General features: G+C 36.4%; 1 protein-coding gene across 32 annotated transcripts in view; it reads left to right on the top strand.

The window, feature by feature from the left end:
• Positions 1-5166: 5166 nt before the first annotated feature.
• The window catches only part of camk2g2 (calcium/calmodulin-dependent protein kinase (CaM kinase) II gamma 2), an 87850-nt gene continuing 74548 nt past the window's right edge, over positions 5167-18468 (top strand). For 14 of the 32 annotated variants that reach the window (XM_073834035.1, XM_073834033.1, XM_073834029.1 and 11 more), the window contains exons 1-2: positions 5168-5398; positions 12407-12501. In XM_073834035.1, the coding sequence (XP_073690136.1) occupies positions 5334-5398; positions 12407-12501 (160 nt within the window). In that variant the 5' untranslated portion in view covers positions 5168-5333. Of the gene's footprint in view, positions 5399-12406; positions 12502-18468 lie in introns of all 32 variants that reach the window. The other 18 variants (XM_073834053.1, XM_073834052.1, XM_073834049.1 and 15 more) reach the window with 3 other exon arrangements.

Below are 18468 nucleotides of genomic sequence, written 5' to 3'. Positions count from 1 at the left end.
AAGTAAGAAAACTGTACACATCTTCATTCTGTTCAAAGGTTTTCACCCCCAGCTCTTAATGCATTGTTTTTCCTTCTAAAGCATCAGTGAGCGTTTGAACCTTCTGTAATAGTTGCATATGAGTCCCTCAGTTGTCCTCAGTGTAAAAAGATATATCTCAAAATCATACAGTCATTGTTGGAAAGTGTTCAAATGCACTAAAAATTCTGAAAAAACAAAGAATTTGTGGGACCTGAAGGATTTTTCTAAAGAACAGCAGGCAGTTTAACTGTTCAGGACAAACAAAGAACTCATGAACAACTATCACTAAACAAAAAAAACACAGCTGTGGATCATTCAGGCAACAACACAGTATTAAGAATCAAGTGTATGTAAACTTTTGAACGGGGTCATTTTTATAAATTCAACTATTATTTTTTCTTGTGGACTATAAATACATGTCTTTTATGTGAAATATCTTATTCAGGTTAGTACTAAATTAAAATAAGCATTTTGTATGATCCCTCTTATTTTGGTAAAATAATGAACATTTTGCAGATTCTGCAAGGTGTATGTAAACTTTTGACTTGACTTGATGTATATGCAATTTAGCTTTCCAGCTAAAGACATGTTGGTTGATTAAAACAGCTGTTCCCAATGAATCAGGGTAATTAGGATGCTTTAGAACAGGACTATTTGGAATGGTATAGAACTTTGGATTTTCCCATAGACTGTGACAGTTTGTTCACTTTTTGTTCAAATGTAAATAAAAGCTGAAAAATATTTTTTTTCCACAATGATGCCTTTTGTACATCATCTTATTATCTTTTGGGAAAAGCCTACATCATTTCCGGTCAAAAAACAAACTTGCTGGTTGAATAAAAGTAACTTTAAGTTTAACTTTAAGAATTTGCCAGGGGTATGAATAATTTCGACTTGACTTGATTTTGGCTTGACTGTATATGTATATATATATAATTATCCAATTACTCAATTTATCATCAGAATAATCGACAGATTACTCGAATACCAAAAATAATCGTTAGTGACAGCCCTACTTGTAACTAACTTTTTTACTGTCAACCATTGTGCATGTTTAAATTTGTCAACATCAGGTTGCTGACAAGTCTTTTAAAGGAAAACTACACTTTTTTTGGAAATAGGCTCATTCTCCAACTCCCCCCGAGTTAATACTGTAAGTTGATTTTTACCGTTTTGAAATCCATTCAGCCGTTCTCCTGTTCTGGCGATATCACTTTTAGCATAGCTTAGCATAGATCATTGAATCCTATTAGACCAATAGCATCACGTTCAAAAATGACCAACGAGTTTCCATATTTGTTGTATTTAAAACTTGACTCTACTGTAGTTATATCGTGTACTAAGACCGGTGGAAATGCAAAGCTGCGAGTTTCTAGGCTGATAAGATTAGGAACTACACTTCCATTCCGGCGTAATAGTCAAGGAAGTTTGCTGCCGTAATATGGCCGAAGCAGGCGGAGTATTATCAGAAATGAGTTCCCAGCTAGTTTAGCATTTGCACATGTGCTGCGTGGTATTACTGCCTTATTACGGCAGCAAACTTCCTTGACTATTACGCCGGAATGGGAGTGTAGTTCCTAATCTTATCAGCCTAGAAATTTGAATCTTTGCATTTCCACCGGTCTTAGTACACGATATAACTACAGAAGAGTCAAGTTTTAAATAGGACAAATATCGAAACTCGTTGGTCATTTTTGAATGTGATGCTATTGGTCTAATAGGATTCAATGATCTATGCTAAGCTATGCTAAAAGTGATATCGCCAGAACAGGAGAACGGCTGAATGGATTTCAAAACGGTAAAACTCAACTTATTAACTCGGGGGGAGTTGGAGAATGAGGCTATTTCCAAAAAAAGTGGAGTGTTCCTTTAAGGCTGGGGTTTTGGTAAAAGTGCAGTTTGTTGAAGGAATGGGGGTGGTCTAATTCTCAGCCAAGTGTGGCGAAAGTTAGCAAAATCGCTTACAGGATCTTAAATGCATCCCGCTAAGAGCAGTAGTGGATTATACATTTGCTTCACAAATCAATAAAGCAACACGATCATCACAGGCAACTTATTAAAGGCAAATTATAATTCTTAAGATGGTAATTGTGCTAATGTAAAGACGTCAAGTGGAATATAATACATTTGCATTAGGCCCAACAAACCGCTCTTGATATTTTAGCCTGGTTTGTGACGCTTCAGTGGATCTTCAATTACACAGATGAAGTGATAATGCGGTCAGAGCTTGACACTGCTGATAACTCTTGCATTTTACTGTAGCTCGATTTTAAATGTATTACACTTATAATTTAAGCATGATCTGAAAATATAGTCTGTAATAAAGCAGCGCACTTTCTTGAGGAACTGATGTTGTCTGGCAGCAAGCCATCCATCCTCTGCTGCTGAGCTTTTGCAGAGGACTGAGTATACCAAAATGTGGCTTTTCCCAGTATGCAAGGACACATTCTCATACACAGCAACAGCACTACAGGAACACTGCAATTAATAACCACCCACCTCTACTCTGCTCTAATTAAGCTTTCATATCAACCTGCCTCTGTGTAATTACAGTCCCTGCACTTCTTATGCATTCATTTCTAATCGGACTGTTTTGCTCCACAAGGTTGACCATGAAAGAAGAGAGAGCATTTACAACCATGAGACAGTGAATTGTTACATTCTTTTTCTAAGAAGCGATAAAAGTCCACATAATGGACTAAGACAACGGCTAAAAACCGGAAGCAGGCTTGCATCATATGAGTAAATCTGTTTGTAATAACGTAGAGTACATTTTTGTCTGTTTGTGCATGCACACATGCAAATAATAAATGACTGTCTTTGTACCTGTTGATTTAAATGGCTGTTTTTCCCCAAAATGATAAAATGATCAAAAATAATAATAAAATTTCATTTGTTACTTAAATGTATGATTAACTGTTGCTTTACTGATCATTTGTATTTATTTGTTAACAGGATTTTTGACAAGATACAGTTGAAGTCAAAAGTTTACATACAACTGAGGGACTCATTTTGAAGAGCATGGTAAATTTAACTTATTTTGTCTTCTGGGAAACATGTAAGTCACTTCTGAGGGGCAGTACTAAATTAAAAATACATGATATTCATCTTCATTCTGTTCAAAAGTTTTCACCCCCAGCTCTTAATGCATCGTTTTTCCTTCTGAAGCATCAGAGAGTGTTTGAATCTTCTGTAATACTTGCATATGAGTCCCTCATTTGTCCTCAGTGTGAAAAGATAGATCTCAAAATCATTCAGTCATTGTTGGAAAGGGTTCAAATGCACAAAATCCTGTAAAACCAAAGAATCTGTGGGACCTGGAGGACTTTTCTGAAGAACAGCAGGCAGTTGTTGTAACTGTTCATGACAAACAAGGGACTCATGAACAATTATCACTAAAAAAGAAAAACAACTGTGGATCATTCAGGTAACAACACAGTATTAAGAATGTTTTGAACAGGGTCATTTTTATAAATTCAACTACTATTTTCTCTTGTGGACTATATGTAAATGTCTTTTATGTGAATTATCTTATTAATTTATTCACTAGCACAGAGTATATTTCGAACCTTACTATCTAGACACTGGGCTCAATCGATAAGCCACACTGAAGCAAAAGTTGTCAAAGCTAACTTTTGGTTTCAATTTCTTCCAGGAAGTAGATCTAGTTTTCCAGGGATGGATTAAAATGTGTTTATAGAGTAACATTACTGTTTTAGATTGTGCTGATATCTGTCCAGAACAATGTACAAGCACAGTGAACCTGGGTGAAACTAGAATGCAGATTGCCAGTGCTCTTTATCCAGCAATATATTGAATATTTTATGAATATGAGCTAGGGGGACTATAAAATCGACATTTTAATGATTCGGCTTTCTGTCAAACATGTGCCAAAGAACAACAACCAACCATAACGGTGCCAATCCAGCAACTAATATATAATAGGAAAAAGTAATTTAACCAAAAACCATTTGCATTTACATTAAATAACAGTAACATTTTTAGGCCTAGCCTACTTCTCCTGTAGTTTTTGCCGATTTAAATGAAATACTACCCACTTTATTTTTAATGTAAGAACATATGTGGCCATTTTTAACTTCTGGTTTTTAGTTTCTTCCTTTTGGTGTCAGTAGCTTCCAGTCATTAGATGTACCGGGACTGTCATTTAAGATGCTTATGTTGCAAATTGGTATTTGTTATCATATTAGTTTACTTTTATTTGTTATCACAAACACACTGGTTTGTAGCGCAAATATATTTAGGCCTACTGTTTGCTAATAACTAATCTAGTTATTTAAGCTATAGTGGTTAATGAATTAGTCTCACACATTCACAGGAAATAGCTTACATCTGCAATGTAAATGTGACCCTTAAGTCTTAAGTTGCATAAGTGCATTTGTAGCAATAACCAAAAATACATTGTATGGGTCAAAATGATCTTTTATGCCAAAAATCATTAGGATATTAAGTAAAGATCATGTTCCATGAAGATATTTTGTAAATGTCCTACCGTAAATGTATCAAAACTTAATTTTTGAGTAGTATTATGAATTGCTTTTGAAAACTTTAAAGGTGATTTATTTTTGTCCTATACATCAATGGAAAGCTTATTTATTAAAATTTCAGATTATGTATAAATCTCCATTTCCAAAAAATGACCCTTATGACTGGTTTTGTGGTCCAGGGTCACAAATATAAAAATCAACTCTGATGTATTTGAATAAAACTTGTACACAACTGAGTCATAATTATATTTCAATAATATATTTAGTAAGGTTTATATTTAACATTTTCTGTGAATTAAAGCTTAATACTTAATCCTTGATTCACTCCAAATGCTTTTATTAACAGCTTTCGAGTCGACTCTGACATGTTCGAATCAGATGCTGAGTTGTTAACTGGGATTCGTGAACGAATTGTTCAAAGCGGTTTTGCGAACGTATTCAACCGATTCACAGAAAAGATCCGACTCCAAAGAACAATTCGTTCTCGTTCTCATTTCTACATGAAAACACCGCAGCAGCAGCAGTCAGTCCATTCAGCGGGAGCGCGACGTCGTTTTGTCGCGTCGCGTTCGCGGACTGTGTGTCACTTCTCGACGTCGACAGAGAAAATCTCGCGTGGCTGGCAACGTTCTCTCTCTCCACCTCCACCAACACACACACGCCACTTACCAGCACCTCTCTCTTCCTTCTCCCCCACCTCCTCCGTTCTCTCTCTCCCGTTCCCTTTGAGTGAGCGAGAGATCTCCCGAAACCTGAGCGAGGCGGTCCCGGAGACACCAGAGAGGCGATATCCTCGTAAAGCGCAACATGGCTACAATTGTAACCTCCACCAGGTTTACAGACGAATATCAGCTGTACGAAGAGCTCGGAAAGTAAGCGACCGCACCGCTGTATTTGTGTGACGCGTTACACACACTCTCTCTTGACTCACTGCATTGTGTCTCATGGTGTTGCCTGTGTCTAGTTCAGTGTGTTGACAGCAGCCTTCACACACAGAGGCGTATAGGTTTTGCATGTCAAAAGCCAGTGCAGCCCGCTAACGGAAAGCCCGATTGAGTCGATTTGAGCAGTTCGGTGTGATTATTCAGCCTCGGCGTTCACGAAGCTCGTTTCTTTGTTTATCTTTAGATGCGTTTCCTAACATCGTGCTGCTGGCGCGCTACAGGGTGCTTTCGGAGCCTGCGTGTCGTCGTGATGCGAGATGCAATAGTTTACCGACACTTTATCGACATGCGAACGGACATTCGTTAGAAAGGGAAATACTTCAGTCTGAGGTGCTTGGCTTTGTGATTTGCGTCCGCGTTTTAAATGCACACCCAAACTTTTACAGCATTCAGTAGCATTGATATCACAGACATCAGTGATGACCGCTGCCGCGCAGGCTGATACTACGGTTTGCTGCATACTTGTGTAACGATAGTTACGGAAAATGCTGCTGTTTTGGGCATCATATATCGCACCGTCATTGGGCGGACTGTTACGTTTGTTGTCAGTTGTTGTCCAGCCGCCAAAAACATCAACGTGAAAATGAAGGAAGTGAATTAGCGTTGCACGATTCATGTATGAATCGTTCTGTTGAGTCGGTTCATTTTAATGAACTAGTTGAACCTGTATACAAAACCGGTCTGAACGATTCTTCGCGAATCGTATTGAATCCTTTTGAAGCGATTCTCGAAAAAAATACTTTAAAAACAGAATAGCAGAAATGATACAAATAAAGCCTACCTGAAATATGTTTGCCATGCGATGTATCATACGATTCATCATGTATGACAGTTTTATCAACACACGAAACTAGAGCTGTCTTTAATAAATGCCTGTAATAGTATCTTAATAAAGAAACAACATTATAAATACAACTTTATTAAAAAAAAAAACGGCGTTATATGCCTTACTTTATTGAAACATTTTAAAACATCTAATAGACCAATTTGGAGTAGACTACACTGTAGGGTTGCACGGTATACCGGTACTACAGTAGTATCGCGATACTAAAGCTTAAAAATACCCTCGGTGCCATTGCATTTTTGAAACGGTAGTACCATCCATACGGTAGCACCGTAAAATATGTTGTATGCACAGCAGGAACATTGTTTAAAACGTTCACTTGAACATGCACGCCAGCAGAAACATTACAAGCTGATTACCAAAATGTCTTTTGCTGTGCTTTGTGTAATACAGGCTGTGTATACGCTTTATGTGGTATTCCGTGTTTCACGACGCTTCAGTTCAGTTTGAAATGAGAAGTTGCACGCGCACGTCATTATTCACGCAGCAGTTTATCAGAAGAGAGGGTCTGATTCAGACCGTCTAGTGTTATTTAAAATAGCAGCTCAAGAATCAATTATTTACATCAAAATATTTTACAAGAAAGTATTTTTGTATTTCTATTCATTTGCCCACTTTTAGAACAGGTGTAATAATTCGTAAGCAACTTTGCGATCACGAATGCAATTCCATTCATGAACATAGCGGCTTTGCACTTTGTTCTTATCAATCATTATTTATATATTCACATTATAAATGAATACGTTTTAATATACCGGCTGCTAACTTGGAAATTTCAAGATATGCGAGCAAAAATGCTCCTGATAGTTCAGCAATTTGACACGAGCAAGAGTTAAGTGCTGTGTTTGTTTCGTTTTTGTGTTCGAATCCGAACCCGCGGCTGTGTCCAAATTCAGGGTCTGCATCCTCCTTAGGATCCTTCCTACCCGGCTGAAGGAGGAGGGGTCCTCCGACAACCGCAAAACCCAGAAGTAGGTGTCTGTGAATTTGGACAGCCTACCCTTCTTTCAGTTCCCTCCCTTACCCTGTCGCCTAGCAACCGTGACAGCGTTCGGTCTGCTCTTTAGTCCCTAAAAGCGTTAAAAACACCTTCAATCACTAATAAGAAATTAGCTGTGTGTAAGGGGATATTCACACAGGCAGTAAGAAAGAAGCTAGTTTACGAAAGTGATGTTTTTTTTAACATATAAACGTACAAATGTAAAAAAAAAAATATGCTTAACGCTAAAACCAAAGGCCTAACTAGACAACCGCTGTAAAAAAATATTTTTTGAAACACCAGTTTTTTAAAAACTTACATCGAAAAGCATATTCCTCTACCGCTCGCAACGTCCGCCATTATTTGAAAATTCTGGAAGCGCTCTGCCGAAAGGAATTATGGGATAGGTAGGACAGGAAAGGATCCACCAGACCCATCCTTCCAATTCGGGAAAAAGGAGGACGTAGACCCTGAATTTAGACACAGCCCGCGTTGGTTTGGGTGAATCACTGATTCACTAAGCCATTCATAAAATCGAGTCATTTGATTCACTCCTGAAGGATTCAGCTGTTTTGAAAGAATCGTTTGAATGACTCAGTGATTCAATCATGAACATTGCTGCCACCTGCTGCCGGTTTAGTTTCCCATCATATTACGTTCTTTTACAACATATTTCTATTTTCAGAGTTTTGTGTTTAAAACATTAATCTCACAACAATGTTTATGCAATTATAAATAGTCTATTTATAAATACCACATCTAAATACCACTTCATGCAGCTTCTGTGCAGTGCTAAGATGTTTTGTTTACATTAGTATTCAGAGAAAAATCTTGTCTGTTTTCATTGACATCTTTTTGTTTATGAGATTTTGATTGATTATGTAGAATTGAATTATAAATTAACAGAATACTGCATGGTATCGTGATACTTCAGCTGGTATAGTATCGCAAGTCATTTTTATGGTATCGTGACAACCCTACTACACTGTTAAGTGGAGGAAAATGGATAAAATGAATGGAATAAGAGAAAAAATGTTTTGTTGTGTCTTTGGATGTCAGAATCAGAATACAAATCATTTATATAGAATATTGTCTTTGAAGATGCCATTTGAGACTAAGCGCAGATGTTTAAATGGACATACTATGGATGAAACCTGCTGTGATTACCCTACTTTTAAAGCATACATTTGATTTAAACAACAGATCTACACAACATTCACGTAGGCTTTGCAGTTCATAGGGGACATATGTGACCCTGGACCGCAAAACCAGTCATAAGAGTAAATTATTTGAAATTGAGATTTATACATCATCTGAAAGCTGAATAAATAAGCTTTTTGTTAATGCGTGGTTAGGATAGGACAATATTTGGCCGAGATTCAACTATTTGAAAATCTGGAATCTGATTTTGAAATTATATTTTTAATATATTTTATGGTAGGAAATATACAAAATAACTTCATGGAACATGAACAAAATCCTAATGATTTTTGGCATAAATCGATAATTTTGACCTATACAATGTATTTTTGGCTATTGCTACAAAAATACCCGTGCTACTTAAGACTGGTTTTGTGGTCCAGGGTCACGTATTGTGTATATATAGATACTATTAATACTAATTGTATTAAATACTTTTTAAACCTGGAACCTTTTATATAACATTTACCTATTTTATCTCTCTATTCTAACTTCTTTCTCGCGAATGCAAGTTTACATCTCCTAGTTCGGACTTTATAACTTGTTTTAGCTGAACAGTTGCGACTTTGTCAATTCTGAGTAAAAAGCCAGAAGTGTGGGATATAAACTCATCATTCTCAGCTGAGGAGAAAAGAGAATGACGAGTTGATTTTTCTTATCAGAATTGTAAGATATAATCTTGGAATTGCAAGAATAAAGTCAGAATTTTGAAATATAAACTTAAATTCACATTTATTCCATGGCTTTCATAGACTGCTACTTGAAAACTCGCCACTTGCCACCAGATAGGCTCTGCTTTCAAAAAAAATGTCATCACTGTTTGCAAACACCGATTTGGTCTTTAAGCCACATCTGGAATACTGGGGACCACTTAATGACAAAGATCTACTAAATCCTTTTTTTGTGTGTTTTGGTCTGTTGTCTGTAACATTTGCTGTTAGTTGTTGACTAGCTGCCAAAAAGATCAACACAAAAATCAAACAATTAATTAGTATAGTGTAATTTGACGATCAGTTATTCAAACCTGTATACAAAACCCAGAAAATTTGTTCATGTACTGAGTCTGTTTGAGTGGTTGTTGAATCAACTAACCACCTCATTGAGCCAAACCAATGAGTGAGCTAGAAGTAAAATCATTTGGATTTACTTAGCATGCAAATTGCTTTTAATAGCCGAATAGCAGAGATCTGACAAAGTAAACATAATGAAAATGTGTTTAAAATTTGACTGTATAACAGTTTTGTTAACACATTTAAAAATTAAAAACTATGTTGGAGTGCACGTGATGTTCTGTTAGATCGCTTTTTGAATATGTTCTTCTAAACAAACTCTTAGAAAGAACTGATCAGTGGGAATGATTCAGATTTCCCATCAGTAATTTTGGGTATCATGTATCACACGTCATTAGGTGCTCGGTAACTTTCATTGACAGCAGTTGAACAGCTGGCAAAAACATCGGCGCACAATGAATAAAGCAGTAACGTAATAATGTAGTAATTGCCTTAGTGCTGTTTTGTTTGTTAAATGTACAATTTAGCATTTGGCATGCCTTGCTGTTGTGGCACATAACTGTTAATAAAGCTGCTGTTTTTATGTCTGTATGCTTGACATATGTCAGTGTAATAGGTGTGCTGAGAAATCACATTTGTGTCCGTAAACAGGAAAACAGTTTTACATGCCTGTACATGCTAGCTATCAGACAAGTTGGAGACTGCTTTGTGCCAATAGTGTGAGTTTGGGCCTGGGCTACCTGTTTACCCAAACTAAAGTTGGGTGCCCACACTGACAGCGATTTCATTCTTGAGTGACAGCAACTGTTAGTAAAGTGACTAAGCTGAACAGAACTTACTAGGAACTAACAGCACTGCGACTCCTCAGCTTCCCACAAATTAAATGCTGTCAGTGTGAACACACCATAATTGGTAAGGGTTTAACTGGTTAGCATGTTTCATTTAGCCCCTGCTGTTAGCTACCATACCTACACCATTCTGCTGCCAAAAAGCATCTTTGTCCATTCAAAAGGAGCTGTGTGCTCTGAGTACATTTTTTCAGCCAACATTTAAATAGTAAATATTTTAGTATAGTGTAGTAGATGTTTTAGCAGGGCCCGAATCATTTTTGCAGAGATCTTAAAAGCCCAAAATGGACATATTTTCCATGTTTGCCGTCGCGTCGCAGCTCACTATGAGCAAAGATGGCATTTTTGCAAGTATGTTTTGTGCGTAAATCATTTACAGCAGCTTTAATGATCTTATGCACCCATCACACGCAGCTACAGTTGTCCTTATTGAGCAGATTAGTCTCTGGTTATTCATTTTAAATATTATTGCATTGCAATCCAAACCTATTTTACGTAGCACATTTAATGCTGAATTTTTAGTGCCAATGTATTGTTGTTGTCACATTTATTTTTAATGATTTTCCCTCCAATAGAGCGCAACAGCGGGGTTCCGGAAGTAAAAATCATTTTCGCCGTAGCAGAATTGATTTTGAACAATCTTGTAAACCTTTGAAGACACACATGTTGTGAGCTACGAGGTTGTTAATCAATGGTATATACTTTGGTTGATGTCATCAGCCCACATTGTTTCAACTTATTTTTTAAATAACATTGTTCAAATCCTCATGAAAAACTACATAACCCAGGATTTTGCAGAGAAATATCGACCAATCAGAGAATGCAAATCATACTAGTCTCCCTAAGCTCTCAAACTACTTGTATACATAATGTACACTACCAGTCAAACGTTTTTGAACAGTAAGGTTTTTTTTTAATTTATTTATTTGATCTGAAATATGGCGAAAGCACTAATATTGTGAAATATTTTACTATTAAAGCAACTGCTTTCTATTTGAATACATTTTAAAATGTAATTCATTCCTTTGATTAAATTTTCAGTCTTTAGTGTCACATGATCCTTCAGAAATCATCAAGCACATGCTGATTTGCTGTTCAAGAAACATTTTTTTTATTATTATTATCAATTTATAAAACAGTTAAGTCAATTTTTTCAGGATTCTTTGATGACTAGAAAGACCCAAGATCAGCATTTATCTGAAACCAAAAAAAAGGTTTTAAATGATAGAAATGTATACTTTTATTTAGCAAGGATGCTTTAAATTGATCAGAAGTGATGATAAAGACATTTACAATGTTACAAAAGATTTCTGTTTCAGATTAATGCTGTTCTGCTCAACTTTCTATTCATCAAAGAAACCTGAAAAAATTCTACTCAGCTTTATAATAATTATAAATGTTTTTTGAGCAGCAAATCAGAATATTAGAATGATTTCAAAAGGATCACGTGACTGAAGTAATGATGCTTAAAAATCAGCTTTAGAATCACAGGAATAAATTACATTTGAAAATATGTTCAAATAGAAAGCAGTTATTTTAAATAGTAAATTGGATCAAATAAATGCAGGCTTGGTGAGCAGAAGACACTTCTTTAAAAAACATTAAAAATCTTGCTGTTCAAAAACTTTTGACTGAAAGTACATATTTTGCAAAAACATGAAATGTATTGTTTCTGTATGTATATAATCAACACCTTTAAATCAATAGTTGTATATTTCTTCCTAGTTTTAATTTGGTTATGTCATTTGCAATGTTTCATGGGATTGTAGTTCTTTACGTCATTAAATCTGCTTCAAATTTTAGTTTTTAAGGTTGTGGTTCCTTTCATAGCTGGTTAATTTAGTTTATAGCTTACAACTTTTTGTAGTATCCCTGTGGAAAAATCAGAAACTTAGTTACTTCTGGAACCATTGCTGCTAAAATGTGGATTGGGCGCTGTTGCATGCTGTTTGTTTCATGCGTATCATTAAGACCGTCATGTTTTTTGCTTAAATTAGATTTCAGGCTTGCTTGATTGTGTTATTATTGACGTGTGCTACTGTTTCTTTCAAACAGGGGTGCCTTTTCTGTTGTTCGGCGATGTGTAAAGAAATCAACCGGCCAGGAATATGCTGCTAAGATCATCAACACAAAAAAGCTGTCCGCAAGAGGTAAGGTTTTGCCTTTGCTCCCCTGTTTGTCTTGTGTATTTGATCTGCATCATTATCTATAATGTTCCTAGAAGGTTTCTCTCTTTGATATGACCAGATATGCATTATGTTTGATGTCAGACCTGGTCACACATGACTGATTCCCATTTTTTGAATGGCAAACACTCCTGTCTGAAGTATCTTAACCTACCACAAATGCTTATCAGGAAGCACAAAGATATAATGAAGTTAGTCCTTCCATTCTGCATCAAGCAGACTGAAAAATATTGGTGATTTGTCTCTCTGTGGATGGGCCTGTGCTCTGATCTCAAATGCGTAACCGCTAATGCAATGAACCTGTTGATGCAACTTCTTTCATTCATTCTTTCTCTATCTCAGTTGAGTCAATAATCACTGTCAGTATCATCAGTGCTAATTATGCTATCGTTGAAGATGGTCAGGATATACGAGCCCCAGTTATTGTTTCTGCTGCAACGCAAACAAAAGCACTGGATCTATTTCGGGGACCGGACACTTTGTGTACCTGTCCTCTTACAGTATCAGGTTGGGCTGTCTTGGGTCGAATTAAATGAAATAGATTTTAATTAAATGACTCTTGGATTGTCAGCTAGGCATGGGCATGATTACTCAGAGGTGGCAGCAGAGACCGATCATGATAACACATTAATTGTGTTAACTTTGTGTGAACTTTTCACACCGAGTGAAATCCATTAACAGCTATATGCAAATGTGCCAAAATAGAGCTTCGTTTTCAGTCTAGTGACTTGTTTCGGTGACATTTTGGGTGGACGTTATTGCTGTTGCTGTCTTCTGTTGCTGTTTTAGGTGAGACTGTGTGAATGTGTAAGCAACCCAAGAGCTGGAGAAATGATTGTACTGTGACGGTCTGTAGTCCTTCAAGCTGAATTACAACAGATCCTGTTCTCATTGTGTGCGTATGTGTATGCTACGGTCCCCATGGATGGTTGGTAAACAACAGATTTATTTAAAAGATCCTTGGACAAAAAACATCAGGTAATTAGATCAGCGTAGTTTGGCGACTCTCTTAGGCTTCCTTTCAAGAAACCTGGCAACTGTTTTTCTTCAAACTCTTCATCATGCTGGCTGGCACTGAATTAAAAAGCAACAGTGCTATTCATCTGCTGGGGCCCACACAAGTGCCAAAGCCCCCTCCTGTGAAATCTCCCCATTCCCTCGGCCTTAATCAAAGCCCAGAGAGATCTCTTGACATGCCAACCTGTTAACGGACACATAAGCTATTATCATCTGTGAGTCATCTTTCAAAGGCCAGGATAGTCTGCAATTACTCAGTCAAATGTTGTTTATACCTTATACTACGTAGAGTGCAGAGCACTCTTGTTGTTGTTTAATAGTTGCTCTCCAAATGGCTTATCAGATTCTTATTCACATGTTCTCATAAGAATTCAGTTTCATATTAGCTTGAATTTATTTGAATGTGATGTTTCAATTTCTTTAGTACCCATTTTGCATAAAATTCAGATTAGTCCAATGAAATGTAAAGGTAAATATTATGTAAATGTAGAGTGCTATTAATAAACAACGTGAATTTACCTCTTGGTTATTCTGATCTCGTAACCCATCTTTTACTTTTGCTGTGAAATGCTTGAAGCGTCATGAACTAAAAATAAGCAATACTTTTATCGAGTTTCATAATCTAGGTTAATGTTTTTTTCTACACATGCTAGATTTAGATTTGTAACATCTTAAAGGGATAGTTCACCCAAAAATGACCTTCGTTCATAAAACAACTTCAGAACACAAATTAAGATATATATATATTTTTTTTATAAAATCTGATACCTTTCTTACCCTGCATAGACAACAACGATACTACCACATTCAAGACCCATTAAAATAGTCCATGTGACATCAGTAGTTCAACCGAAATTTTATAAAGCTACAAGAATACTTATTGTGCACAAAGAAAACAAAAATAATAATTTTATTCAACAATTTCTTCTCTTCTGTATCAGTCTTTGACATGCATACACAAAAGCACTATACATGGGAATCTCTTTAAGTATAAGTTAACATGACTTAAATTTAACTTTAGATTAATACATTTTGCAACAATGCAGAATTGTTCATCGTTAGTTAATGACTGATATCTAATGCTATAAAGTACATTAATTGTAATGCACTTTATTTGGATAGAAGCTGATCTGAATACAAGCTTGCAGATGATTGTAAGAAGAGGACAGGGTTTAGGTAAACTAAAGGATTGGAGAAGTGCAGCTTACACCACCAGAGAGAAGTCTGTTTTTTTACTGGAAGATTAAGTAATGGTATTTTGATTAAAAATGTCAAGGTCAAAAACATTTGTAAAAAAAAAACAAATGTATAATAAAATACATTTGGAAAATCAGTAGTAAATTTCCAGTTAATGCCAATATTAATTAATTGAGAATATTAAGTATTACTGTATTTTGTTAATTTATTATTATTAACACAGGAGACTTCAAGCAAAGGACCATTGAACCTGTATTTTTAAATCTGACCTTTGATAACATACAGTATTGCATTAACTTGACATACTTTATAACGTAATCTGCATTTTAAAGCCATTCAAATAATCATTATTATCAAGTATATGACTCTACATCAACAATAATTGTATTGTAATAATGATTTACTTTGTTGAAATTTTGAACATTGATTGACACTTTGCACGGAGTTTGATTGACAGGCGATCTGACCATTTATAATGCTGAATCTGCTATTTTGTCTGACAGACCAGACATGAGATGGGTTCAACTGGGTTGAAACAAGATACCATCTGATGTTCATTTATGTTTATTTTGTGCTATAACTAGTAAAGAGGAAGAGATGATCGGCTCAAATGCAGCTTGAACTTAGATGCTACAGCGATCTGTCACAACACATTAAAGAGCCACAAAACAGTATTTATTGACAAAATTAGAAAGCTGAGACTTTGTTTCATGTCGTTGCATTGTCAGTGCAATGTATTTTTCACTGCGTGAGAACATGATCTGTGGCATGAGAGCAAATTGAAGGGGTGCAGGTCTTTGCCAAGGGTCAGTTGTACATGATAAATTTGAATCTGGTATAATGAAACATTTCATGTACATGTAATATTTTTTTAACACATATTTCAGAATTTTTTTTTACCCATCCAGTACCCTGTTGAAGACCTCTTATGTAACATAATCCTACACAGTTCTGTGGCATGTGTGGTTTAAACTGAACATACAGTGCTAATGATAGCGTTCTTGCTTGTAGCATGTGTGTGATGGTGGTGGTCAGTGGTGTGATCCAGGGCAGCGTGGAGCCTGTGGCTGAGACGCAGGCATTGCGAGAATGCAGTGGTGATGTCACGAGGCACGTGAAACACTGCTGAATAATTGAGGCACAGCCTGCCGTAGCTCTAAATGGAAAAAGAGGCTGGGACCTTCACCGCTTTCTGCCTCTCGACATCTCTCTCGCTCACTCTGACCTCCCTCAGATCAGCTGCAGCATCGCGGCCTTGCTGTATTATCAGGGCCCTGGAATGATTCCTCACTGCTCGCTGGAGGGCGACTGGCAGAGGCCTGATAAACGTAACAGCACTGCTGTGGTGAATCTTTAATGGAACAAACTGTGAATTTTTAATGAACCCCAGCCAAATGGTGTGTGTGCACATAAACGGGAAGAGAGTGTGTATTGGGACGCATTTAAAGGAAAGGCACAACTGTGTACATGTTTATGATCTCTGTGTACCAGTGAGGGCCAGAGGTGTGAAAGGAAGGGAGAGATAATTGTGTACTCGCAAGTTTTTTTTCCTTTAATATGCTTGTAAGTTAAGTGTTTATACATGTGTTTGGTTTGTATATGATGTTATAAAATTCTATTTGGATCACTCTCAAATGATCAGGTTTTACATTAAAGCAAAGAGGCTAAAAGTTAATATTAAACTTTTCAGTTACATGGATAATATTAGGGATGCACCGATACGAATCGGCCGATCATGCTTGCGCGTTTTGTCAGTAAAGCCGGTTCTGTAATCAGCGGTAAATGCCATCAGGTGCGTGATTTCACGTTGAGCCGTATATACTACACACAGCCGTTGTTTACCGACGAGCTGCGCAAATCAATGTTCATTATCAGTGTGAATGTGCGCAGCTCGTCAGTGAACAACGGCTGTGTGTAGTATATAGGGCTCAACGTGAAATCACGCACCTGATGGCATTTACCGCTGATTACAGAACCGGCTTTACTGACAAAACGCGCAAGTGATCGGCCGATACGGATCGGTGCATCCCTAGATAATATAGTTTGTAATGAAAACTATACGTTAGTAGTATTTCACAAAATGAAAGCCTTTTTTACTAATGATAGACTGAGAAATCTTCCAGTATTGAGACTTGATATTATCGTCTGATGCAACCATGTCCACACTGCTCGGCCAATATATCTATGCATTTTTAAAGATGTTTCTAATGCTCACCAAGGCTGCATTGGATGTGTGCATGTGGATATGGTTTAAAATCAAATTTATTTTTATGACAGTAAAGCTGAATTTTCATTACCAATTACTCCAGTCTTCAGTATCACATGATCCTTCAGAAATCATTCTAATATGGTGATTTAGTGCTCAGGACACGTTTCTTTTTATAGGATACAACAGATTTGAATGGAAAGTAAAAAAAAAAACTGTATTCATTTGGGATACAAATCTTTCGTAACATTGTAAATATCTTTACTGTCACCTGCACGATTCATCACATCCACGCTATCTTATTTCTAAATGACGCTTTATGAATTCGCTTGTGTCTATTAAACCTTTGATAAAGTCATACCAAAACACTGACACACACATTTATAGTTCTGATATAAATGAGCAATATCACACTCGTAGTCGTGAGATATGGTTGTATATCGGCACGGTTGTGATTCGGTCATACGCATGAGGCTGCAGGCCTATTATTTAGATAAAATATTATTTATTGAATAATAATATTTCATAAACAACAATAACAACAGCCATCTTAAAAGTTGCTAGGCAATTCAGTCAAAAGTACAAAGACAGCGCTCTGATATGCAGCATTAAATTACATAAAATATAACGTGATGAGATTTTGCCCACATGCAAATCTATTTGCTCTGGAACAAATAATAGATTAATGAGACCAAAGGCTGCCCATTAGATTAACCCAAAACAAATTATATCTCATGTTTAACCCCTATAGAGACCTCAGAGCCAGCTGCAAATTCCAGAAGAACTGGCTGTGGTGAGGCTGCTCTTGGCGGGTTTATGAGCGCTGAACGGCTGCTGATGCTCTGGAGCTTACATGTCCGAAACCGCAGTAGCACATTTTTTTTTTTTTTTTTTTCTGCCATTTTTGCCTTTATTTTGATAGGACAGATCAGAACTGACAGGAAGCGAAGTGGGACAGAGATAGGGGGCGGGATCGGGAAAGGTCCTTGAGACGGGATTCGAACACTGCCTATTTGAAGTCTAAACAAGTACATTCTTGCTTAAAAAAATTCTGTGACACAAAAACAGTATTTTTTTTTAAATTATAGTGGATTTAGGTTTCTGCCATGACACTTGCTATGAGAAAAAAACGCAAGCGGAGTGATACAAATGATGAAACGGTTGGAATTCTGTTATCACTCAAATATCACACTTATCAGCCAGTAGGATTTGAGGACCAGAAAGAACTGTTGTATAAACTGAAATCAATGGTAGTGATCAAAATACAGTAAATCATCTTTTGAAAGTAACTGGCGCTTTAAATGTTCAATTACAATGTTAAAAAATGTATGCGTCATTGAATCATGCATTTGAACTAATTAAAAAAAATATATATTATTTTAAATTAATTAAACATTTTTAAATACATTGCAGGAATTCATATTTTATCACAGCTTTTAGTAAATTACATGCTATTTAAAAATCTCTATTTAAAAAATTGTGATCCTAAATTTATCCAGAATCTTGCAGCT

The sequence above is a fragment of the Garra rufa genome, chromosome 2 (genome assembly GCF_049309525.1).
Source record: "Garra rufa chromosome 2, GarRuf1.0, whole genome shotgun sequence".
Taxonomy (NCBI): domain Eukaryota; kingdom Metazoa; phylum Chordata; class Actinopteri; order Cypriniformes; family Cyprinidae; genus Garra; species Garra rufa.
The sequence above is the reverse complement of the archived record's forward strand: the minus strand, read 5'-3'. Positions and strand labels throughout refer to the sequence as shown.